We start from the raw sequence: 27246 nt of genomic DNA on the forward strand, positions 1-27246 counted from the left end.
ATGATGAATTAATTTTTTAAAAATATTTTGCTGTTCATATCTAGTTTAAATTAAATAAAAAAGCAACATTTTATTGTGTGTATATGATGTTACTGAAAACTTTCAGATGCCAATAAATTATATTTTGAATTTAATATTACTATATTAAACACAATCACAATATGATTTGTAATGTGAATAAGAATGCAAAAGTAAATCTGAAGCAATACTTTCCAGTTATATATTATTTTACTGAATAATTATTACATTTATAATTTAATAATTTCTATTTTAATGTCACTGTTACTATAAATATCTCAGCAATAATCTTAGAACCAATATATTTTTTGTTTATAATCTCTTATAGAATATTCTATAAATGATTTCATTCAAGAGATTTTTTTTAACAGTTACAAAAAAGTAAATATGACAGTCTATAAAAGTAAATATGCTGGTTTGAATAAATTCTAGTCACCTTGACAGAAATAAACTTCCTACATAATTAATAGTAGGAAATATTACTTAATATAAACATGTTTTCTTCAAATAGCAATGTTAACATCTTCATGTTTATAAAATTATAAGTGTTGAGCATCTAAAATTCAAATAAATATACTACCACATTTCAATTAAAAACCTGTCTTCGATTCTAAAAATTAAAAAAAAAAAAACTGTAAAACTTACTTCCTTACTAAATTTTGAATAACTTCTATTTTTGATGTAATGCTGAGTTTCATTTTTTTACAATAAAAACTCGTTCACTTTTTTAATGTGCACTCTAGAAAGAATTGTATAACCTCACTTAAAACAGCATGACAGCATTCCTCAGATAGACCAAAATGGCTGTCATTCTGCAAAAATAAGGTAGTTGTATATCTCTAACTATTTTCATATGTAAAAAGATGGACTAGGAATAAAATATAAAATATTATCTAATACATGTTACCAATTGACAAAAATTCATAGTAAATAAATTTATTATATATATATTTACTGCTTATTATTTGCTTATTTGAAATATATATATATATGTTACCAGCCAAATCCGATTTCAGGCCAAACTAGTTTATCCTACACGTATCAGAATATACTAGTTTAGTCTAGGATAATCTAGTTTGGCCTAAATACTTTAGGCTTAACTAGTTTGACCTAGGCCGAACTGATTTATGTACTACAAATAGGTGCCGGTGTAAAAAAAAAAATTATTCTGTGTAATTCAAAATGCTACCACATGGTTAAAGTGTACCTAGGTAACCCCAATGTCGGTGCTTCGGTTAGGTTAACTACATTTTTAGTAGACGTTTCCTTTTTTTTTCTTTTGTTCAAGAACTACAGTGAATCAATAACTAGTGATGTTAAACAATGGGCGGCCTGCCGGCAGACACCTCCTGGAGGGGAGCTGCTGGGAGCACGAACAGTCTGAAGTGCCACTATTGGGGTTAACTATAAAAAAAAGGTACTGTACACTTTAACCCACCCTGTAAAAATAAATAAAAGATTAAATATTTTATATTACACTAAGAAACACAAACAAGTTCATTTTTTATTTTAGTTTGACTTTAAAAGTAATTTCTATTATTTCGTTTGAATTTTTGAAAATATCATCGAAAGTTAATTACCTTTAAAAGTGCATGGTTTAATAAAAAAAAAAAAAAATACAAACTGATAAGTAGTGATTAGCTTATTTTTATTTTATAGTTTTGTACAAGTGTTGTGCCACTTCTAATCAATACCATTTTTTTATAATTAAGAAGACTATGAATAAATATTGTTCATCTAATTGATTGCCTTTTAATTTTATTTTAACTATTAATATACTTAAATCAGGCCTGGTGAAAAGCAACCTGTCATGTTAAATTGTATGGCCCACTAAGTGATTTTATATATCTATTAAAACTTTCGTTTCCCATTATGGGAAACAAAAGTTTTAATAGATATATACCAAAACAATATGTATATACCAAAACAATTAAATAAATGAAAATTTGCATGTGTCATTGTTATAATGCACAAGTGAGAGTACAAACTCTTGGTATAACAATAAAATCTTATTCATTTTGTATTTGTTTTACTTTTTAAAAGCATGTTTGCTAAATTGTGGCCCACCGAAATGTTACGCATGATCAAAGTGGCCCGTGAAACAATTTCGGTTGGCCAGGCCTGACTTAAATAATAATTTTAAATCAGTTTGGCCTAGGGCAAATTAGTTAAGCCTAAAGTATTTAGGTCAAACTAGATTGTCCTAGTCTAAACTAGTATACCCTGATACGCGTAGGATAAACTAGTTTCACCGGTAACATATATATATTTTAAATTTATTTACAGGATGACATGTATTATTATATTTACTGCGTTATCATCACCATTATTAAGAATACAAATACCATATATTTTCTGTTAACAAAATTTAAACTTTCTTTGAATAAAATGAAAAAATATTATTTTAAAATTTAATATTAATTTCTTAATACATCAGCTTTACAGTACTGAAAATTTTGATTTGTAACTTTTTGATAAAATTTAAAATTCATTCAATGATTAAGTACAATTGTTTATTACAAACAAATTATTAATAAATTTTTGCTTCTTTGAAACTAGAATGTGTATAATAATTTGCAGTGATATTTTTATACTTCATCATCACATCAGCAAGTCTTACTAATAAAATTTCTTGAATATTTATAATCATAAATGACCAATTATTTATAATGGGCTGCAACTTTTAATCATCTTTCAATAATAAAAATAAATCACATTTTCCAGTTCACACAATTAGTTTGTATATAGTTAATATATGTTAGAATAGTGTAATATATAGTATATATGTCTCTATATACCAGAGGCACAAGCCTCTGGTATATAGAGAAACTGAAAACACCTTAAGTATCATTCCAATAGTTAATTTTTGATAAAACTAACATTTTTGGCTTGATTAATAAGCCCTCATCACCTTTTGAACAGATTCTATTTTTGGAATGATATTAATCAAGCCAAAAACGTTAGTTTTATTAAAAATTAACTACTGGATTTGTACGTAAGGGGTCTTCAGTGTCTATATACAATGTGATTCTAGTCAGACTATTATTGGGGCTTCTGGTCCCTAAGCTTTCCATACCACATCTCAGTTTTCATCTAACTCTGTTCTTGGGATTAATTAAGGATAGACAAACAACAGTGGGAATAATAGATCTGTAATTTGAAAATTGCAGCTCAGCAAATACTGATATTGAGCAAAACTCAGAATTGTAATAACTTATAAAATAAGCTAATTAGTTGATTCAGACAGTAGTAGTAAACTTGAAAACACACTTCACTCATTTTGTAAAACTAAATACTAGTAATATACAATATATAATAAAAGTGTCAGATTATACTTTAAATATAGAGTTCAGTTAAATAAAAGTAAGAACTGTATAAATATACAAAATTCACAAATACAAAGAAAAAAAAAACATTTAGAGAACATTTTTTCCTGAAGTTTAATTTCCTATTATAATATTAAAACTAATAATAAAAATACAATTATTTACATTTATACAAATGACTTTTCAATACATTTTATATACAATACACTGAATTTTAACAAATTATACACAAGGTTATCATTTTAACTTATTGCCACTCAATGTTCACTCTCTCCTACCATAGTAATTTAGATGCAGTTAAATGACCTTATAAATTTGTTCATCCTTTATAATAATAGAAATAATCAAATAAAATAAATTTCGACCACTTTCTCTTTTCAAGTAAAAATATCTCTTTTAATGGGTTATTACCCATTAAAAGAGATTTTCAGATACATACCAAAAGTTTTTGATTCACAATCCAACCGGCACCTAATTTTAGGTAATTAAGACCATAAAGAATTTTTAAAACTAATACTTAGTATTTTTTTGAGTACTTATTGATTAAAACCCCAAAAGTCACATGGTGTGCTATTGGAACATCACATCAAAAAGCATTGTTTTGTGACAGAATCAAAATATCATGCTATTCAAAATTCAAATTAATAAAATTTTTTTTATAGAATAATACAAACAATATACAGAAATAACTTACTTTTCTTTTATTATAAGCTATTTCATTAGCTGCCATTATTTAACAATGATTACTTATCATTTTTAATGGAAAATAAATTTTCTCTCTATTCTGGTTCAGCAAAATACCAATTCAATTATTTTCTATGATGTTTCACACTGAAGAAATGCATTTTCCAACTATTAATTTGTATAACAAACTAAACAACTTATTGAGTTACTGGAAATGACAATCTACACTCAAGAATCTTTATAACACAGTAACAGCAAAAATTTTATGAATACTAACTGATGTACAAGCAGACCTCCATAATGCCAAGTTGGTTAGACAGTCACATCAAATTGAACACCTGCAAAACCTGGAGACATTAGAAATCTACAAAGCCGGCAACTGTATTAACTCAAAGGATGCAAATAAGGTTTCCTACGAATGGAGGTATGGTTACAAAAGGGACAGGTAACACTAGCATTTAGCACTCTCTTTATATGTCATTAGTTATATCTTATTAATTCTTTTCTATGGTATGGAGATATTTATCACCATGGTAACGTATACAGTTAAACACTGTCTATGTGCATGTAAATTGTTCCATGTTTTTTAAAAAATAATTTTTAAACTTGTTGTTCTAAGTTCCATGTTCAAATCTCACTGCTTATAAACCCGATGAAGTTGCAGTCGAAAATAGAGGTTGCAGTCGAAAATGTTAGTACTGAATATAAATATTATAAGGTTCTCAAGTGTAGATTGTACAACAAACATTACAGCTTCATTCATTGGATTTTCATCCACATTTTGATTTTTTTACTCTAAATTTAAATTCATTATAAAATCTTTTGTGGTAATACACCAAATTTGTGCTGAATATGAAAATTATCAATTCAGACATTGAAAAATTCCAAAAATTAATTGAATAATCCATAAAAAATTGATGACCTATTTGCATATTATTAAACATTGCATGGTATGTTTGATTTAAAAAAAAAAAAAACAAATATTCTGATTGATCTAATAATAAAGAATTTTTATACAAATTAATCTTCAATTTTTGATATGTATAAAACGAAATCAATTATTTTTCTCCACCCTCAAATTCACCTATATTTCTTCTATAGCCTAAGCAATATGGCAGCATAGCAGAATATAATTTGGTAACCATGGAAAGCAACATGCAATGCAACTTGTGGGACTTTAACTAATAAGTACCATTTTTTGAAATATATATCTTCAAAAACCTTCAGTGTATATATATATGACAAGAATGCATATTGTCTGATATATATATATATATCTGTAAATAGTAAACTAGATATATATATCTACTTTACTATTTTACTATCCACAAAAGATGTATGAAACATCCTTTTCTTTGACTTGAAATAACCAAGAGCAAGTTGACCATTTTAGGTAAATGTATAGTTTCTGAAACTCCCGATTTATCATAATCTATTCACCCATGCCCAAAAATATAAAATGTGTCATGAGATAGAATACATAATTAAGACTCATCTGTAACTTAAGGTAGCAGTTTACCTAGGTAGTCCCAATGGCAGCACTTCCAGAATCTCCATGTGTTTTGAAAGTTTATCTAGGTGTCGCTGTCTTTAGTTTAAAAGTTTTCTAACTCATTTCAGTACTAGAATAATTTCCTAACATTTTATAACCATGTTAAGAGTAATTTAAATGTTTACGTTCAAAATGTTATGTATTGTTGTGTGAATCATTTTTTTTTTAAGTTTATAATTCACATGTCGTTTATTGTTGTAATGGAGCTTGGAAAACACCAGCATTTTTTTTGGGCAAAAGTGTGCTTCACGGAATTTTTTTCATGTTATATCATCAGAATATTTGGAATTTAATTATGACAAGAGAAATACATCAGTTGGTATGTTTGCCATAAAGTTTGGTATGCAACCTGCAGATGTAGTTTGTTCAAAATGTAATGATCACCGTAAATTAAATTGTCGAAAGGATCATGATTCTGTTTCTTTTGGATGTCACAAATGCAAGATGAACAGTTTGTCATTTTAAGTAATTTTTAAATGTAAATTTGGGAAAATTTCTTGGGGAACTACCTTTTTGTTTATTTGGCATCTAATTTGCATACAATGCACATTGAGCATGAGCTGTTTGGCTGTGGGTGTGAGTTAGTCGAACAGCTGTTGAATGGGCAAATTTCACACAATACATTATGATGGTTTCATCATCTAATTTTACTGGAACGAAAATTGCATGAACCTGGAAAGGTTGTTAAAATAGACAAGATTGTTTTGAGCAAAATGAAAAAATTAGGTGAAAGGTTTGACATGTTTGTTCAGCATACAAGTAAGTTTTATCCAGGAGCGAGATGTGTTTTAGTTTGGAAAAAGCCAGATATTGTACCTTCAGTCCTGAAAGTAAATGCCAAATAAATCTGAAAATTGTAAGAGGAAGAATGTAGACGTATGTGTTAAGAATGCAGAAAAAGTTTCTACAATAGAAAAGGACAAAGTTACGATAGAATCCTCCGAACCACGTTTTTTACCAAATAAATCAGAGAAAAAGAATTAGAAATACATCAATGGTGAGTGAAAAATTATTTCTTTAAGTGCCGGTGTAATAAGTAGCTGTGCTGATCACCATTGGAACTACCTAGGTAAACTTCTACCTAACTTAACAAATTGTACAGAACTGCTAATTTGTTAAGCAGAATTCTGCAGGATAGATTTAATCTAAGATAACTAAAAACTGTTAACTAAGACTAACACATCACCCAAGACATAGTTTAAAAAATTAGATATTCAATTATAATCAGATGTATGTAAAATTCTGCACTTAATTTTTGTCCTACATTTTAATAAATTGAAATTAAAGAATGACAGTGAAATAAATTATCAAAACTATGCAAAATTATCTTCTAACACACTATTGATCGAAATATGCTGAATATTAAATGTAGACACACACTTAGCTACTTTACTTTGGTAATTGCATAATTAAAAAAAAATATTAATTTAGCTTTTTTGCACAAACAGTTTAGGTAGAGGACTATTATCATGTAAAATACTATATTTCTACTTGCATTGGATTCCCATCAGAGACCAGATGTGTTATCATTAACTCAGCTACAGTATTGCAAGAACACCAGCTTATCTTCAGCTTCTCTTGGAAAATTAACAGTTTTTAAAGTTATGCTACTATCAAAGCAAAGCAATAATATATAGACTAATCCCAAAAAATCACATTGAAGAATCAACAGATTTCAACTCAGATAAAAGCAGTTAAGAATTCCAAACAATCCTGTTGAAAAACTTGTCTTCAGCCTCAAATTTTACTAAAACTGAAAATTCTGCACATTTTTTGAATATTCATTTGTCACATCACCCAAAAATACAAAATATAAAATATGATAAACTTCTCTGAAAAAATTATAATTCTATTCATTTAACATTTGCAAGGTTTGGAGAAGGTTTAGGGATTGTTTTCCTCTTGATGCCAAGCAGATTACAGATCCATTTCAGGTGAGAAAAGTAATCTTGTTGAACTTTTGCATGACATCTCACTGAGGTCAAGCTTCATTCAGTATAATTTATCAAACTTTTTTACATGTAAAAAAAGGAGTACCCAGAACTGGCATCCAAATAAAGATATTTAGTGCCATTCCTCAATACATATTTATGTGAGCAGGCTTTCTCCCAGTTGTTTTATATAAAATCAAAACAAACAAAATGAATGTGGAATCTGATCTACACTTAAAACTGTCTGCCAGTGAATCTAAAATTAAAAACATACTATCAACAAAGAAGCATAAACCATTTCATTAAACAAGTAATTTTTTAAAATATTTTCATTTAAATTGCATATTCAATTACATCTTTTTTCACTTTCCTTTGTCAACTGAAAAAACAAATCTGTTAATAAAACTGGCTTGTTAAATAGATCACAGTATGGTAGTAGACAGTCTTTCAAAAGCCTGAAATCCATTCATTTAAATAAAAGAAGTCCATTGTAATGAATAGGTTGGGAACCACTGATCTAGTAGTTTTATTTAATATTAAATAAAGTGTGTTATACCATAAGTCCATTTATTTATTACTCCTTGATAATTTAAAAAAATGTTTTATGAGTCAAGATTATAGAAATCAATTCATCTTCATTAAGATCCATTTTATTCATGGTAAAAATACTTGTACAAAAGTTTAATTTTATACACAATTTATTAAAAATTTGATTTACTTTAAAGAAGTTTTCTTAATTTAAATACAACAGATGTAGTTATGAAAAGACAACTTTTATTCATTTCAGACTATTAGGGATGTTCAGCTTATTTCTAAGTTCTCTCTTGTATTTTCTACTCATTCCAATTCTGCTTTTTACATTATATATATATTAATTCTGAAAACTTAGTAAATCTCAGAAGAAACTGAATTAATGCTTTGTTAATATGTAAAGAAACATTAGGGTTAATAAATTCTAAAAATACAATCTACTTCAAAATCATTTAGAAAATTAGAGATTGATGATTTTAGAATTAAGAATGCAATCTTTAAAAATTTTGTAATAAAATTTGCTGCTAAGCATAAGCAACAGTTTTTTCAGAATCTTAGTATCCATCACCTAAGAATAAAAATATCCCAGAAAATTTTGATAATTTAAAAGTCAGTGGACATATTTAATAAGTGATTAATTTTTTTTCTGGTTTTAACTCGAAAAATTTTAAACACGTACAACACCTACACTAGCATATGTCAAATTACTAATTTCTAATAATATTTTTACTAATGTTTTCATCTGTGTATATAACAAGACATATAATGCAGAACAAAACATAAATGCCTGTTATATACAGATGAAAAAGTTAGTAAAAATGAGTAATTTGATGTATGCTGGTATAGGTGTCTTGTACATGTTTAAATTAATATATACCAGTTTTGGAAAGTTATCAAATGATTTTGTAAATTTTTAAGGAAATATTTGATTATACAGATGACAGTCTTGAATCTGAATATTTATTGTTATTTTTATTTCTAATAGTGGATATTCGAGTGACATTAAAATTCCAGAATTTATATAAATATGAAAACAATTTCCAAATCAAACAAATTTGGAAGGAGGGAAAACAGGGTCTGAATAAACAACTGGATAAAAAACCATCATTTGAAAAATTTATTTGATAAAAATGACTATCAATTTTTTTTTCATTTCAAAGGTTATACACTTTTTGCAAAATTTCCTCAGTAGTTTGATTTCATTTAATGTAATAGTCATTTCAAAACTATAGCTAAAGTAAAAGAACTACTTATTTATTTAGTCTGATGATTATCAAAAAATAGAATTTTAAAATATTAACTGTTAAATAGCAGTGGTTAAAAATCCACTAACATTACCAATGCATAAGAAATTAATTTCATCTTATATTTGTTATTTAACTACTATAATATACTACATTCAGTTTATTACAACATTAAAATTTTTGGTCTAAGACAGGGGTCGGCAAACTATGGTCCGCCACCTGTCTTCAATCTGGCCCAAGGGAATGATAAGAATTACTAACTTGAAAGTTCAGTATGATGACATTGTCTCAAAAGAAACAATATCATTTTTCACATTAGTACAAATTTTCACCATTCCATAATAAGTTCATTAAAAATGTTTTTATTTGGTTTTAAGTATCAGTAATAATGTGTATAAATATTATGTATGTAAAAATATCACTTCATAATAAAAATATTTTTGAATTATATTTATGAGTAAAAGAACTTATTTAAAAAATATACCTATTTGAGTTTGCAACCTGGCCTGCCGAACTTGATTTTTTTTACAATCTGGCCCTTTCCTAAAAAGTTTGCTGCCCCTGGTATAAGATAATAAACCACCCACAGAAAACACTGACATTTGTTCTACTGCAGTTGAAATTGTACATATAATTGTCATTTTACTTTATTGGGTTGGGATGACATCACATCCATACTGTCTGTGGCCTCTGACACTTAACTGACATTCCAATTGTATGTTGAGAAGGGAAGTCAGTCTGTCTTGTGATTTAATCTACATCACTGTATTAATTTTCTGTTCTTAAATGCATAACTAAGTGTAATAAACATATTTTACCTGAGTTTCAAATGTATTTGAGTACAACATTTATCCATCACAAGCATTTTTTTGCAGTTATAAAACCAACTAAATATATTTGGAATTAATAAAACACGAACCAATATAGAGAGAAAAAGATGCTATAAAATTTAAAAATGGTCAGACATTAACTTTTAAAGTATTACAAGATGGAAAAAAAATTTAGAAGATAAAATAATAAAAACTTGACAAGTTAATCAGAAGAAGAAAAAAATCGAAAACCTTTTCCATAACATTTTAAACTAGAAAATAATCATAATGTAAGAAAAGAGGAAAACACTACAAGCTAAATTTGTGTAATTCTTTTATTATAAAATTTTTGTACTTCCGATTATTTACAAAATAATATATAAAACTAAAATTTTCTATTATAAAATTTTAGTAATTAGGATAAAGAGCCTGTTCTTATATATACCTACACATATCTGAAATATGTCTCTCCTTAAAACTGTTTTGTCAAATCCAATTATATATATATATATTGCATAACTTTGTTGTTGCAAAAGAAGTAATCCCTGCACTTGTTAGGAACAGAAGAGGTGATTCTTGTAGCTGATGAATGCACATAGATAAACTTTTCACTTGCTGCCACAAAAGAGGCAATCCTTGTATCTGCTGGCCATGGGAGTCATTATCCTTGCACTGGCTGACATGAAGAGGCAATCCAAGAACTTTTGATTGCTTTTTTCATTTTTTGCACCCATTTTCTGTTAGGCACATGTAATGCAGTTCTTAGTTTTGACTCCTAGGCCTAAATTCCATTAGATCTGCTCAGTCACACCAGAGAGAATGGATGGACATTGTCAGTTTAACCCCTAACCCTTATTTTTTATATTTAAATGGACACGGATTACATTTATGGATTCCTCATCGCAATTAATGAAAAATGGCAAAGTTTTATCAAAGTCAACACATTAAATTGAGAATGAACTTGACTCTATAGCAAAGCACATGGAAGATATGTTAGCAACTGTGAAATGACCTTATATCTCAAAAATGAAGATAGATGCCCTGCCTCAACATAGGATCCAGAAGTTTCTGGCCTAACTGTATTTTAGACACAATAGGAATAAAATAATGACAGTATCAGAGAGGACCATCTGTATGTGGACTAATAAAAGTTTTTCCCATCAATTTGCATAAGTTGCTTGGAAACATTCATGTTAGTTAACTTCCATCATGTTCATCTCTTGCACATGACTGCTGTGAAGGAGTGTGGGTTTTAAGAGTATGACATCTACTTTCATAGCCCAGAAATGGCTATTAGTGATTACTATCTGTTTCCAAAACTCAAAAAAGACCTTTGAAAAAGTTTTATGAGCATTTTGCAGACAAAATTGAAGATTATTTTTTTAAAGGTCATTGAAATGCTTATTCTAAGATGTAATAAGTGCATTAAACTACAAGACGACTATATTGAAAAATGACAATATTGTTTTACCAGAAACTTTTGACCCTACCATGTATATACACAAACACATTTTTGAAATTAAATCTTATTTCCATTCTTGTTTTAAACAATTAACTTTATCTGAACAGAGACAATCTGCAATTTACTTATAATTGTAATAAATATGACAATAATTCTGAAATGGCACTTAAAACAATTTTACACAACAAAACCTATTTTAAGTAGTAAAAATTGTTCTTTTCTTAACATCAATTATTATTTCAACCTAATTTTTGTTTGAATTAAATTATTTTCTTACCAAGTTATCTTATAGAATTGCAATCATATATAATAAATTTCATAATTACAGGGAATTTTGGTAAAATAAAACGTATTTCATGTAAGATAACTATTCTCTTATTGTATAATATTTTAAAGGTAATTTTTTCAATTTTTGTTTGAATGAAGAAATAATTATATTTTAGATTGTTTGAAATCATTTACATTCTTATAACTAGTAAGAGGAAGCATTCTGTTTTAAGTATTCTTTTTGATATTTATGAGAAGCTTAAAATTCACCTCACATCTTTTCAAATGTTATAGCATAGTAATGATTTCCAGCTAAAAACTGACCTACTGTAGCTAGTAACTATTTGTAGGACAGAAACTCTCTCCACAAAATAATATATAGTACTGAATTTTTATGAAATTTAAATCCTACATTTTGAACTTTTATTATTTGAACATTTTATATTGAATGGCCAGTAAAATTTAAACAGAAAGGCAAACATATAATAGTGATTATTAAGATACATTGCTTAAAAGGAAATTACAATGTTAAAATGTGTGTTATAAATTCAGTTTCAAGTTTATAAATAGAATGATGATACAAAACATTACACACTAGAACTAAAATATTTTATTGTAATTTCCTTCATCACTAGATTTCATATATCACCATGAATGCATCTATTATAACTTTCCTGACAGTGATCCACTTCAAATATTGTAGATGCAATTCTCAATATTTATAATATAATAAGAATAATGGAAAGAAAAAAAAATTAGTTTGTATTTTCAAGATTGAATTTTATCGAAATTTATTAAATTTTCATTGTTAACTCACATGTAATTTTGATTGTCAATTATTCTTTTTTCTTTTAAGTTATTTATTTCAGACCCTTTTTACAATAATACTAATAAAGTATAAGAATGATAGTAATCTTTATTCAAAAAGTTACCCAATAAATGTATATTTGTAATGTTTTAAATATTAATTCTAATAAACACTGAAGAGTATTCAATTAATTTTTTTAATTTCATATAATTAAATCATTCAGTATTTGAACATTTCACTTTAATTGTTCTTTTCAAAACTTTAAAGTTCGTAATTTAAACCCTCTCATGTTAAAATTACATACCTTTAAAAATATACTTTTACATACTATTTAAATTTCTTAACTGCAAATAATATATATGTAATTCTTTTCAAGAATTTAAAAAGACCCCTGATTATTTTACAATAAAATTTTTGCTTATAATCTGTCAATATTCCAAAATTAAAAACCAATTCAACATAAAGAATGTTATAAAATTAAAATAAAAAAAATTTCTTTATTATTATTCTAAAGGTCCAGTGCTTTCATACTATATCCTAAACATGACTAAAGTTAATCCTAAATAATTTGAAAACTCCATTGTTTAGTGAAAGCCAATATGATGATTTATTTCTCTTACTAATCATACATTCACCAAATTTATATAGAAGATAAAAATAACTGATAGCAATGAAATTGACTGACAACGATATGATAGCATTACAATAACAATGACTGCAGATAATGAAATATGTGCGATCTGAAGTAGACCCAATTAAAATATCAAGTCAATAGGGAATGCGAGATTATTTAATAAAGTGCCTTTGATGAACTGTTGTCTAAACACTGGACCTCCTGCTCAGATGTTTTAGAAGACCTAGCTGAATCTTGTTTCAACTTCACTTCAATCAGTTCTTTCCTTCAGATACAGCTACATCTATCATATTGGACTATACACCCTTTCTCTAGCTTGACTGGCTATAAGTTCCTGGCTGTTGTCTAAAACATCCCTAGATCAAATGTAAAAAACAGCTATTAAAATGTAATCTAATTTGCTATCTAAAGGTGACGAGGTAACAGATGTTGCTATAAGTAATATTAGAAAGACCCTGTATTATTTAAAATTGTTCCAATTTATTTTTCATGCAGAAGAGAACTGCAACTTTGTGTATTGTGTCAATATCCATGGGATTTATTATTATTACATTTTTATAAATCTCCCATCTTTTTTTTTTGCATGTAATTTATGAATATTCAAAATACACTATATAAAACTCACCCCATTCCCCTTTCAAATTATGGCACTTATCTTCGAAAACCACCATAACCACCACCACCACCACCTCCATAGCCACCTGAAATTATTAATAAGTATAAATAAATATCTTGCAATATTACAATAATATAAATTAAAACAAAGATTACACCTCCTTATCACAACACCGGAGAATAGTAATATAACTCTTTCTAATCTGTTACCGGTGCGTCTAACTCTTAACGATCCGTTTTTTGGATTGTTAAGAGTTAGACGCACCGGTAACAAGTTAGAAAGAGATAATTATATTAGAACAAAGATATTATTATGGATAATTTAAAAAGACTATATGAATAATAATAATAAGTTTTTGGTTGCTACGCCTTGACTCTGGTCCAGCATAGTACACAGCCACCAGTATCAACCAAGTATAACCCAGTAAATAAATAAATAAATAACAATAATACTTTCGATAGTCACCACCTTGCTATGATGAGAGAGCTCAGTAATTCTGATGAACCACAGAGCTATGCTGTCTGGAGCATCTGCTCCTGATAGGGTCAGCCATGCTAGCAAGGTCTGTGGGGAAAAATGAAGCCAAGTAAGACTGAACGTACATCTGTGGAAATCTACCCATGGTGATAACATGATCCAAGTGTCATACAGGCTCAGATGTCACCCAGGTTAACAAGGTCTGCACTTGTGAGTTAGGCAGAGACTAACACTTGAAAAATATGTGTTTTCCTTGTCCACCAGTGGCGAAAGCAACACTGGTCCAAGTATGGCTAATACAATGTCCAAACCAGTTGTGGGTTGTTACATCACTTGTTTTCACAACATTATCCTCACCTCAGTCATTGTACAAAGGAATGTTGACCAAAAAAGAATAATATGTAATAACCTTATACCACAAACAACAAATTGTAAAACAATTATACCAACAAACAAACAATTCCAACATCAATAATCACAATCCTTCAGAACATCAGGATACATGCGTAGACAATACTGTTCTTATCACACACATTTTCATTGATGCTGACTGTATCAATGCTTCTTCACTGCCTGAAATAGATTCAGGTTTAATTCATACTCTCTCTTCTTTTCCAGGAAGCACTCACTAAATTTACAGACTCTGACCCTGCACAACAGCCATGTATTTCCAAAACCTATACTTCTAAACTAGTAGGGAAAATTCTACACTATGTGCACTATTACCAGATTGCACTCATTCTATTTCTACACTTGCAGACATTCACACACTAGTTTATGTAGGTGCAGTCACAGTAGTGACCTACCATGCGCTAAAACTGCAATGACAGACAGAAGCACTAAATCATAAATCAAAAACACTTCAGAAGCCTGCCTGACAAAGAATAGAAACACAAACATTATTAGACAGCAGCTAGGCAGACTGACACAATATGCTAGCAACAAAACACCACCTAAATTAATGAAACAACTAAAAATGTTTTCAAGAAAATTAAAACATATACAAAGCACAAACAACACACTGGCCATGTCACAAAATATATTGACACACTCAAACAAAAACTTGTAGCCAAAGCATGATGACTCAACAACTTACTTCTGCTGTAAACCAAAACAGTGCTTATTTCAAAATATTTTCACAAACGTTTTCGAACTTAGTTCTTCTTCGGGTGAATAAAACGGGTAGAATGTTATTCAAAATCTGAACGCAATGTTCTAAGGAAACTCGTACAATCATCGTGTTAAACTTGCGCATGCTCTGTAGATAGAAGGATCTCTTTTGGCTTCTCAAGTGTCATAAATAAGAGTTTGCCATGCTATTGATAAGTAGGTGCAAAGTGTGTGCAGCAGCCAAAATTCATCCCCAACTCATTAGTTTCCTTGGTTTTCCCATGCTTCACTGGAGAACATTACATCTTAATCTCCATAACATTACATATAAACAAATCAAATATACATTATGTGAGGAATTTTTCAAGGAGATTACTTGAGTCTTTTTTCGGTTCTGCCTTAACATAACCCTGTATCTAACACATTGAACAAAACACAATATGGCGACAATATCAGACAACAAAACTACACTGTACACATTCTCACACCTCGTGTACATGAACAATATCAAATTTTATGCATCCACACAAAACCAGCTTCATCATGTCTTATAAACTCCACACACATACACAATGATATACAAATGCAAAACACTCCACATTGAAAAGAGTTCTGAAAGAAAGTATAGGGAGTTGGACTGTCTCATTATTTTACTAAAACATAGATTTCCTAAGTAATTATTTAATATTCATTATAGATACAGTAGAATCTTGTTTTAATGAATCGTGAACAACAGTTTTTCCAGGTCCGCAATTGAAGAAAGGAAACTGAAGAAAGGAAACTTTGTACTCAGAAGTGGAGATATTGAATCCATGGAAGAGGGAGAGTTTTACAAATATTTAGGATTACAATGGGCCAAACTTACAGAACATGCACAGATAAAATAAAGATTAATGCTCAAATAGCAGAACAGCTTACATGCAGTACTAAAAACAAACCTATATGCAAAACATACTATTAAAGCTATTAATATATATGTTGTCAGTCCCTGTACTCACTTATTCTTTTGGAGTTATATACTGGACATGCACAGATCTTGAGCAACCCCAAAGGAAAACACAATAATACTAAGCATAAACAATATCATTCACAGAAAGACTAATTCTTCCTCAGAAAGAAGGTGGCCAGGGTCTGACTAATATAGTAAACTTAACCCACAAACAAATTTTGACACTATAGGTGTTTTTCCACAAAAAAAAACAGGAAACACAAAGATTAAATAAAGCTATAACTTTGGCAGACAGTAACCACACACCTTTAAACTTAAACTCTGAGCATCTGAATATAAATATAAACAACAGACACCAGTAAGCAGTCATGGGCCCAAAAAGAACTGGCATGCCTGATCAAGCTCAGAACTCTTTTGACAAAGCTGCATCAAACTAAGGGCTATCTGTTTGGAGAGACTGAGGTGTTTATGGTTATCATTCAATATCAGACCATAAACACTAGAAATTACAAAAAACACATTCCAAAAGATGCATCACTCACAAATGACTCATGCAGAAAATGTCACATTCTGCCAGAAAAAATACAACATATAACAGATTGTTAAACACCCATGTACCATACTACAAATATACTGCAACAGATCCATAATCACTAATAAAACAATTCATCACAATAGATCCGACATCACTCTCATTGACAAATGTAATAAGATCACTTATATAATAGACATCATCTCCGTTTCAAACTCTCATAACAAAAATTGTCCACACTGAAAAAAAAAACAAGTACACACCACTCATTCAAGAAATAAGACAGATGTGGAGGATGGATAAGTGTTTATTGTACTGTACTTGTCCTCTCTTCTACTGGTGTTATGCCACATACACTACACAAAAGTCTACAAACATTAAACCTTAATAAAAACATATACACGGCACTACAGAAAGCAGCAATATTGAACATGCCACACTGTTGAGAAGTTTCTAGATGGTGACACACATACCAATAACACAACTTAATGTTATACTTGTTTGTTGTTAGTCCAACATAGCACTTGAAACCAGAATCAGCTGAGCATGGCATGACAATAATAATAATGTTTACAATTAATATATAATAGAACCCTATTAACATAGGAAGTATAGGGAGTTGGACTGTCTCATTATTTTACTAAAACATAGATTTCCTAAGTAATTATTTAATATTCATTATAGATACAGTAGAATCTTGTTTTAATGAATCGTGAACAACAGTTTTTCCAGGTCCGCAAAATTATGTAATTCTATCTCATCAGAGGATCTGTAACTTTGAATAACAGATTTTTCTATCCCTGTTCATTGTAAACTTTGCATTTTTTTTTTTTTTACTTTAGTTTAATATTTGGGTGTTTCTGAGAATTTGTAGAATTCAATGATGCACTTATTACATCTAGGATATGCACAGAACAACTGAAGAATTGTATAAAGAGCCAGTAGGCTACTACAATTGAGGAGGAGCCACCTAGAGAACATTCTGATGCTGATCTGAATGTAGTGACACAATTTACCAAGTCTTGAAGACCTTCCTTATGAGTATCAGCATAAATGAATAGACTGTACAATACATAACATTAATATCAAGCAATTGTTGTATTTAATATGCAGAAAAGCAGAGATGGATGAACTTTTAAACAAATTGTGAAGTCGAGCAAAGTGCTAATGAGCTATGCTATCTTGTAAAATACATGTTTCTATAGATTAAATCCTGCTCTATAGATTAAAGAACAGAGAGCTAGAAAAATTTAATAATTTTAAGTACTGGCATTTCTTATATGCAGGGAATTAAAACACAAACATTTTTTTTGAATAACTTTTTGAAAATTTCCTAGGTATGAGGGAAGTCTGTTGTTTGTGATATAATGGATTCCTGGAACAATGGATGATTTTTGGCTGACCAAGCAATCCATTAAAACGAGATTCTACTTGTATAACAAACTGATTACATTAAATAAGCTTATATTATATTTAATTATATTGTAAATTTTCTTTAGCTTTAATGTAATATGTTAAATATGTAATGTACAGTTTAATGATATGTGAACACATACTTTCCTCATCATTCAGAAAGCACCAACGGATCTAACATTTGCTTCAATGAACTATTACATCAATGTTCAAGCACTAATGTCAACCTCTTTGTAGACTGCACATCGTAACAAGGATATACTAATATCAACTTTTATATAACTGTTCTTTTTTTCTTCCTTCTGTTTCTATGCTTTTGCACAGTAAGGATTGCACAAAATATGCAAACCTGACAATTATTAGTTATTTAATTTTTTCTCTGTCACATAGGAAATATAAAATTTGGCATAGGAAAAGTACTCTTTGTAAACTGTTTGTGTATATGCATGCATGCATGACAAAATAAATTTAACACTTGCCATAGAAGTACAATATGATTAACTGCAGATTATAAATTTATCAGACATGATGGAAAAATTGAGTTATATTGGTCAGAAATTGGTATTGATAAACCTACACTAGACATCAAATGTTTTTGATATTTCAAAGGACAAATATCTACAATTTTTATGAATGCAAACACAATCATCTCACAAATGTGCATTTACCAAGTATATTATTCTATAGGTAAATTGATCAAAATAATAAAATATATCAATAATAATAATAATAGATTAGATTCGTTGAAAATTTACTATCATTATTACTAATCATTTAACTTAATAGCATGTGGTTTCCTATGTAAAAGGCCAAGACTCCATTTGCGTAAAAACTTTTAATCACATGACCTATTTGCTGTTGCATCTGGATTGCAGTGGAGGTCCAGCCAACGAAGTTTTTATGGCGACAATACTATCAAAGTTACGTTTTTATACGTAATATATCGATATAAAGACAATGATTATATTCTAGAGTTTTTTCTGTGCAATAATTACAAATGTAGTAAAAATAATATCTTTATTTTCATATATTAACTTTTATCATCATATTATTAAGATAATATACAGCACTTAAAAGCTTAGCTTTTTTATTATATACTCCTCTAAATTGAAGGATTTTCCTTTGGCCGTCCATATCGCGTGTTTTAGGCACCCGTTATTATTATCAGGATACCTCTTGTCATAGATACATGAATACTTTTGGATGTTTTTGATAAATCTTTCCAGATCTATTCTAGAGTAGCCACGAGGGACCGTACGGTCCCTCGTGGACTACTCTAGAATAGCTTTTGTCACGAGGGATCATGGTCCCTCGTGACAAAAGCTCATTTTTTGCCATTTTCGCACTGTGTCACAATGACCTAGATTTCACCGACTTCTGATTGGTGGATGAGTACAATTTTACGGCCATATTCATATATAAAGTTGAACACTGCTCAACTCGCTTTTTTGACCTGCTCAGGCAAAAAAATATCATGGCCACGTGATTAAAAACTTTTACACTAGTGAAGTCTCAGCCTAACTCAATTATTGTTGTGGCAATTAAAACCTTTGTCATCTCTAAATTGTGTTGATTAAAGCTTTGTAGTCATTCAGTCCTTGACCATATTCCCCAGATCTCTAACCTCTTCTCAGTCTGTAGTGTCAATTTTTTTTATCATTGGTATTTGTTATATAAATACATATGGAAAAAATATGCAAAAATTAGCAGCCACACATTTTTTTCTAAAAATAAAATGATTTTAATTATTATTAACTATTATTTATTTAATAATTATTAAATAATTTTGATTTAATTATTTGTTTGAAAAAAACTATCAAAAGAATTTATATAGACACTCAGATTCCAAAATGAAACTAAATTTTCCTTCCAAAACAGTAAAATAATTTCTGTAACAATGCCACCTATTGGAGGAATATTGCAACAAACATTTAAAAATAATAATGTATCATAGACATTAAAATTAAAGTTTCTACAGCATTTTTCACAAAAAACATATGACATACTTCAAAGCCAAAAGAAGCAACCACTGCAAATAAATACATGTGATGTGACAGTAACTGTTAAAAGAAACTAAATCTATCTTTTTCATCATTATGTTTTGCATTAACATTCCCAATGCTATACAGCTGATATGCTTCTGGATAGGACAGCCTCTATGAAGAACCTAAACATTTTGGTCAAACTACTATACTATTACAAGGACAAGGTTCCAATGCATCTTATTAAGGAATAAACATCAAAAGATAGTAAGATAAATTTCTCACAATGGAAAGTGCACGTTATCATTTTATAGAATGTCATTAAAAAGAACTAATCAATTAAAATCTATTTTAAAAAAAACTATTACAGTCTGTTAATTTCTTTCAACTTTAATATTGTAAAGTTGACAGAAACTATTGGAGATACGAGGTCTGTTCAAAAAATATGCAGACTGACGTCATAAAACAAAATGTACTTTATGTAGAAGTTACATATCTGGGTCCCCTTCAAAGTACTCCCCAATGCACACACTTATCCCAACAGTGTTTCCACTTGTTGAAATAGTCTGGTATGCTTCTTTTGTAATGTCTTTCAGTACCTTCGTTGCATTTGCCTTAATCTTGGGAATCGTCTCAAACTTCTTCCTTTCAAGGGTCTTTTGAATTTGGGGAACAAGAAAAAGTCACAAGGAGAAGGTCAGGCGAGTAGGGGATGGGAAGAACAGTGATCAAGTGTTTGACCAAAAACTCAAGAGTTCTGAAGGCTGAATGGACTGGAGCATTGTTGTGATGAAGAAACCAGTTGCCACTCCTCCACATTTCTGGCCTTTTGCGATGAATGGTGTCCCTCAGATGTTTCAGAACTTCAACATAGTAAGTCTGGTTCACTGTGGAGCCTTGGGGGAGGTACTCGTGGTGAACAACACACCCTTAGCATCAAAGAAAACTGTCAGCATCACCTCGACATTGGATCGAACATCGCAAGCTTTTTTGGGTCTGGGACGTTTCACCCACCCACTGGTTGACCATAGCAAATGTTTCAGTCGCAGATTTTCCAAGTTTAACACAAAATTTCACAGCTAGTCATTGCTCCATCAGACCATTCATTCCGAAATCCGACAAATGAAAAAAATCACACTTCACTAAAAACCGCATAGCTAATCAACAAGTAAAGATATCTGGAATCAGGAAACAGCTTTATCACCAGACGATCTGAACAAACCTAGTGACACCAAGCTGATTCCCCTGGAACCAACTGGAGCTGCACAATCCAAACACTTCACGTATTTTTTCAACAGACCTTGTATACTGTTTTGTATTTTCCAACATATTCATGTATTAGGTAACAACTAAAATGTAATTCTTCCATACTAAGTTTCTAAATACACATTAGATTTGATTTTCTGAAATTTTCTGCTACTGTACTAAAGTTCATTTTTTATTTATATTTTTAACTTAAAATATTTAATAATTTTGTATTAATCATAACAATAACTACTACTATTAGAAAAATTTTAGAAATCTCAAAATTGAGTATTTGAAATAAACTTTATTTTATTTAATTACTAGCTGCAAGGACCCGCTTCTGGGTTTTTATTTGTATGTAATATAGTTTTTTTATATATATAAAAGACTGTTTTTCTAAGTAATCTAGAATCTAGCTGCAAGGACCCGCTTCGCTGGGCAAAATTAACGATAGTGAAGATTAAGATAATTACATTATAGCTAATCTTACCCATTTTCACAAAATGCAAGAATTAGGTCCCCCATTTCCAGACTAATTAGAGAATTTTTACGTTTAGTCAAACAAACTATTTTCAACGTTTCTGGAACGTTTACAATCGTTCTATAATCAAAACAATATTCAAATTTTATGTTCGAATTAAATTCGAACAAAACATTCGAAATAGAAAGCCACTTTCAACCACTTTCAGCCTCATATCTCCCGCACCCTTATAGCTATCGAGACGCAACCACCCCTATACACAAATGGAGACTTGGGGCTACCACCACATACAAACACCATTCACGTGCGATGTATAGTTTTTGCAGAAAAGTGAAATATAGGGACACACATGTCCATTTTTATATAGATGTAGATAAAATAAAACAAATGTTTTATGGCAAGTTTTAAAACAATTTAAGTTAAACCCTGTAAAAAGATGTGCACCATTAATACTTTTAATAATGCTATTTGGATGTAAGTTCTCTCACACTAGCTAGATAGAGAAAGAAAAACAATTTCAAGAAAATAACATCTGAGTAAGAAGGAAAAATGTCAATGTCACAGACAGACTGAATTACCATGTAAAGCTCTGCATAAGTCAAAGTGTTTTGTCTGATAGACGTTTAAGTCAACCACGTGACTAGTGAACACGATTTTTTGCAAATTGTACAGATTAGCAAGGCTGATATCACAAAACCAGAATTTTAAAATTTGATATAAGGGTTGAGATAGGAGGTCAAAGTTTGCACACACTATCTATATGCCAATTGCTTTTAATTTAACATTGATCTAAGAGTGTTTTTATTTTAGAAATATATCAGTATCCTAAATCCTACTTTTTTGCAGTTTTTGTTTTCTATGCTGCACAGCTGTTTCATTTTAAAAACCTAGTAGGTATAGTTACACCTGGAATGTATTTAACAGGACAAAGTAAAAAATTTGAAAACAATTGCAAGTTGTAAGTAAAAGCATAAAATATAATGTATACAAAAATATAGAAACATGGCAAAAGCAACTTCATGAACAATATTTTTTTGGTAAATATAGAAAACCAAGATAAACTGTCATTTTTTTTTCTTTGTATGGCAAGCCTCCTTATGTAGAAATATGCAGAGAGCTTTGATAGGCATCTCAAATTTTCTTTCTTCTTTAAGACTACTATTGTAATACACAGCACATACAAAGTTTTTGAGTTTTAGCAGCAGCTGGTATCTGAAACAGATAACACAATTGTGTAAGATGAAAGAGATCAATGTGATGAATGACTACTTTTAGAAGCTAAAATTCTGTCATTTAGTTGAACAAATTTCAGATAAACTGTTATTAATTTTTTATTTTATAAAAAGAATCTTGTAAATGTTATATGCATTTCTAATTGTAGTATTACTTATATAAATAAAAAAGTTTTTTTGTACCATTTAGTCAATTTCCTCAGCAACAAAAGCAGAGTTTTGATCCATAGCATTTACTGTTTCACTCATTTCTATTTTATTTTAAAACTGTCAATTACATTACTTGATGATATGAATAGTTGTGAACAGAATCATTCAATACTCTGTTAAAAAAAAGCAAAGTTCTCATCTTTCTCCTATTTTTGAAACAATAATCCTGAAAATGAACACCAATTGTCTGCATACTGTTTATGTTAGTAGTATTGGAAAAAATTTCAGATAACACAATTTGCCTAAATATACTAAATTCTTTATAGGAGGAACAGCGCTCCATGTACTGTACATATAAATATGTATACACACACCAAACATTATGGTAAAAACTAAACAAATTTAAAATTTTTGAGAAAAAAAATTAGTAAATTTAAATTAAACAATGATAAAAATCAAAGAAGCAGGAAAAAATTTACAACCAAACATTTTTAAAAGTATGTATTTAATAAGAACAATTTTATTTTTGTAACATGACATTCATAAATACCGAATTTTCATTTGGTCAAATCACATTATATATTAGACATAACAAACATGTCTGTCATCAAATATCCATTATATTGCCAGTTTCTTTTAACTTTGTCAAGCACATCTTTTTCTAGTGCAACCTTCATGGCACAGAGCAACACACACATACACCCAGAAATCCATGTTTTCTTCTTTAATGTCTCTTACCTAAAATTTTGATAAGACACCACTTAATATATGACATTTATAAAAATATGTACCAATTATGCTTTAAAGTATGTCACATAATTTCTGTCTTATCTTCACTTTCCTTACCACTACTAATTACTAGTATATGAATATAGATGGATAGCAAAATTTTGTAAATAGATTATATGCACATGAATAAATGTTGATTTTGTCTAATAATGCTAACATGCTTTTGTAGGATTTTAATCAATCTTAAAATATAAGATGAAGCTTGTTCAGCTAACCAAGTACTAATTGCTTAACTGTAATTAACTAGTTGAATACTATTACTGTTAGTTTAAGTATATTGTTTCTCAAAGAATGCTTAGTTTATTTATTAGTTAAATTAGAATTAGCAAATGGCACTATAAACAGCCTATTAGTTTCTAAAATGCTAAACAATTCAGTCATTTTGTCTTGATAATAAGATGAAAGACAATACAAATGTTATAACAAACATTTCAGTTAACATAAAACTGGTTTGCACACACAATTGCATATAACTTATGAAATATATATAATAAATATGCCAAAGTTCAATGCATTGATACTAAACCAAAAGATCACCATAATTAATCTTGCTATTAATACAGTAAGTTGGACTGTCTCATTATTTTACTAAAACATAGATTTCCTAAGTAATTATTTAATATTCATTATAGATACAGTAGAATCTTGTTTTAATGAATCGTGAACAACAGTTTTTCCAGGTCCGCAANATTATTAATAACAGCATATTAATAGCCCAATTAATTACAGTGATTGTTTGGCTTAACTTATGAAATTTTGCAAAATTACAATAATACCCCCTTTTTATAGATTAGCATCAATATAATTCTGTAGGTGCCAAGTGTAAGTGTTAACAAACTCTTAATTAAAAGTTTAAAAAAAATTTATAGTAATTAAAAGTACATGTAAAATTATGAGACCATCTCAAGTGAGATATCAAAAAACTCATCGACGTTCATCACATCTACTGTTTTGTGTGAAAAATATGTTAACTAAGTGATAAGTTCATTTTCCTCTCTAGATAAATTTCATTCAGTAAATTTGATAATAAAAAAAATTTTATTAATAAATTACACAAAATTATATATAAATATAAACTGACATATTGCAAATGTTCTACTCTATTTTGAGAGAAAATAATTTGAAAGCGACTTTTTAAAATATCAGAGCTAGCAAACTAAGCAATTAAGAAGGGAATGAATATTTTAACTTGTATGGCATGCAAGACAGGATTTTTTTTTAAACTAGCAAAATTTTAGTTATGTTGTTTATAATAATAATAAAAAAAAACAAATTCATTAACTTACCACCATATGGGCCTTGTCCACGCTGATGAAAACTACTTCCGCTTCCTCCTCTCATGGGACCACCCCCAAAACTATTTCCATAACCAGAGCCGAAATCATCAGCCCATCCACCACCACCTCCTCCACCACCTATAAATTTAATATTTTATTATTAATGTAAACTATTTTTTTAAAAGTATAATTGTATGTTTCATTAATATCTATAATGAATGAAGATAGTTTCATAATTATTGAATTGGTTGTTAACTCAAATAATGTAACGAGGGAAAAAAAGGACTGTTTTGATAGGATTTCAATATACAAAACAGTGGGAAAACTAAATCCTAGACCACCAGAGATGATGAATTGTGACAAACAAACAATTGCAACAGTGGCTTTGTCCACAATCCAGAAATGGCTGGAAGCCTCACTACAGAAATCTCTCTTCCTGTATCATTGACAGATGACTAAAAGAGGCAAATTTAAATGCACCTATTAACACTGCCATTAGCAGCTTTGTTTGCATTAGTGCAGTGACAAAAAACAATTACTTACCATAATCTGTAGCAAACTATCTTTACCAGTAAATCCTCGTTCTATTTGGGAATGGATGAGCACAATGAAGGACCATTGGGGAGTGTTTCAATTCTGCTTTTATATTGAGTGATACACAGTCCCCTTACTAAAATTCTGATCTGGGAGGCCATTATTTATAAGTCAATTATTAATAGCATAGCAGTATGTTCAGGAAATCTTGCATCTATACACCAACCAATGCCAATTATTATTGGGCTAGAAATGGCCATAATATTAATAATTTATAACAATTTTTAGTAGTTCTAAATTATTCAATTAAAACTATAATTATTAAATTTATCAAGAGGTGGTGCCTAATGCCTAACTCTAGTGCCATAATGTCTTATAAATTATTAATATTATAGCTGTTTCTAGATCAATAATATTCAGCATTGGATGGTGTATTGCTTTAAAATTTATTGGGTTTAGTGATGATGTTTGTTTAAATCTTGCATCCTCATATGTTACCTTTCGCAGCATAAAAACAAAGCCATTTTCCAACAAATACTCAGTCACAAATGGCTAGGGTTCCTGGGCATGGCTCAATTATGTTATCACACTTCCTTGGCTTGCATAGTCATGAGATTTGTTGCCTATTGAGCATTTTTGATACCAGATAGAATGCTAGCTTTGGCCATCTATGAGTATAAGAAATCAATACCGACTGTTAAAACAGCAAATTATTGTAGGATAAAATACAGTGTCTGTATGCTTAAGACTTGCACATCTAGCAGAATATAACACATTGCTTTTATTACTGAATTTTGTCCATATGTTAGACTGCCTCTAGTCAAAAACTTGTTTCTGAAAATTCTAAGTCAAAACTAGGATTTTTAAGTTGTACTCATCATTCCACAGGAAATTGTCTGTTTATAATGATATTGTAATCACATGAGTTATTAATATAGCCATTACATTCACATTACAGTAGAACCTCGAAAACTTGGATCTTGATAACCCGGCACTCCGGATAACTCGGCCACACCCTGGCAGGGCAAAAAAATCCTTAGTTAATTAATTTTCATTATAGACAGCTTTATACAAGTATAAAAGCTCTCATAAAGTATTTTTCTGAGGTCTGTCTTATCAGGTAAATTACTGTACACAGTGTATTCATTAATTTTCATTTTCATGTAGTAAAGGCTCTATGCCTTCATAAAGGA

At 29.5% G+C, this 27246-nt stretch overlaps 1 protein-coding gene across 5 annotated transcripts in view; it reads right to left on the reverse strand.

The window, feature by feature from the left end:
- The window catches only part of LOC111624170 (heterogeneous nuclear ribonucleoprotein 87F-like), an 88323-nt gene that overhangs the window by 11101 nt on the left and 49976 nt on the right, over window positions 1–27246 (reverse strand). For 2 of the 5 annotated variants that reach the window (XR_002756530.1, XR_002756529.1), the window contains exons 7-8: window positions 25529–25657; window positions 13892–13967 (exon numbers count right to left, since the gene is read on the reverse strand). Coding sequence is in view for 3 of the 5 variants with exons in the window: in XM_023366975.1 (XP_023222743.1) it covers window positions 13918–13967; window positions 25529–25657 (179 nt within the window). In the remaining 2 variants the exon portion in view is untranslated. Of the gene's footprint in view, window positions 1–13215; window positions 13623–13891; window positions 13968–24039; window positions 24192–25528; window positions 25658–27246 lie in introns of those variants that run through there. The other 3 variants (XM_023366975.1, XM_023366976.1, XM_023366977.1) reach the window with 3 other exon arrangements.

This window comes from Centruroides sculpturatus, unplaced genomic scaffold (assembly GCF_000671375.1).
Source record: "Centruroides sculpturatus isolate CEXI.00-Female unplaced genomic scaffold, Cexi_2.0 scaffold70, whole genome shotgun sequence".
Taxonomy (NCBI): Eukaryota; Metazoa; Arthropoda; class Arachnida; order Scorpiones; family Buthidae; genus Centruroides; species Centruroides sculpturatus.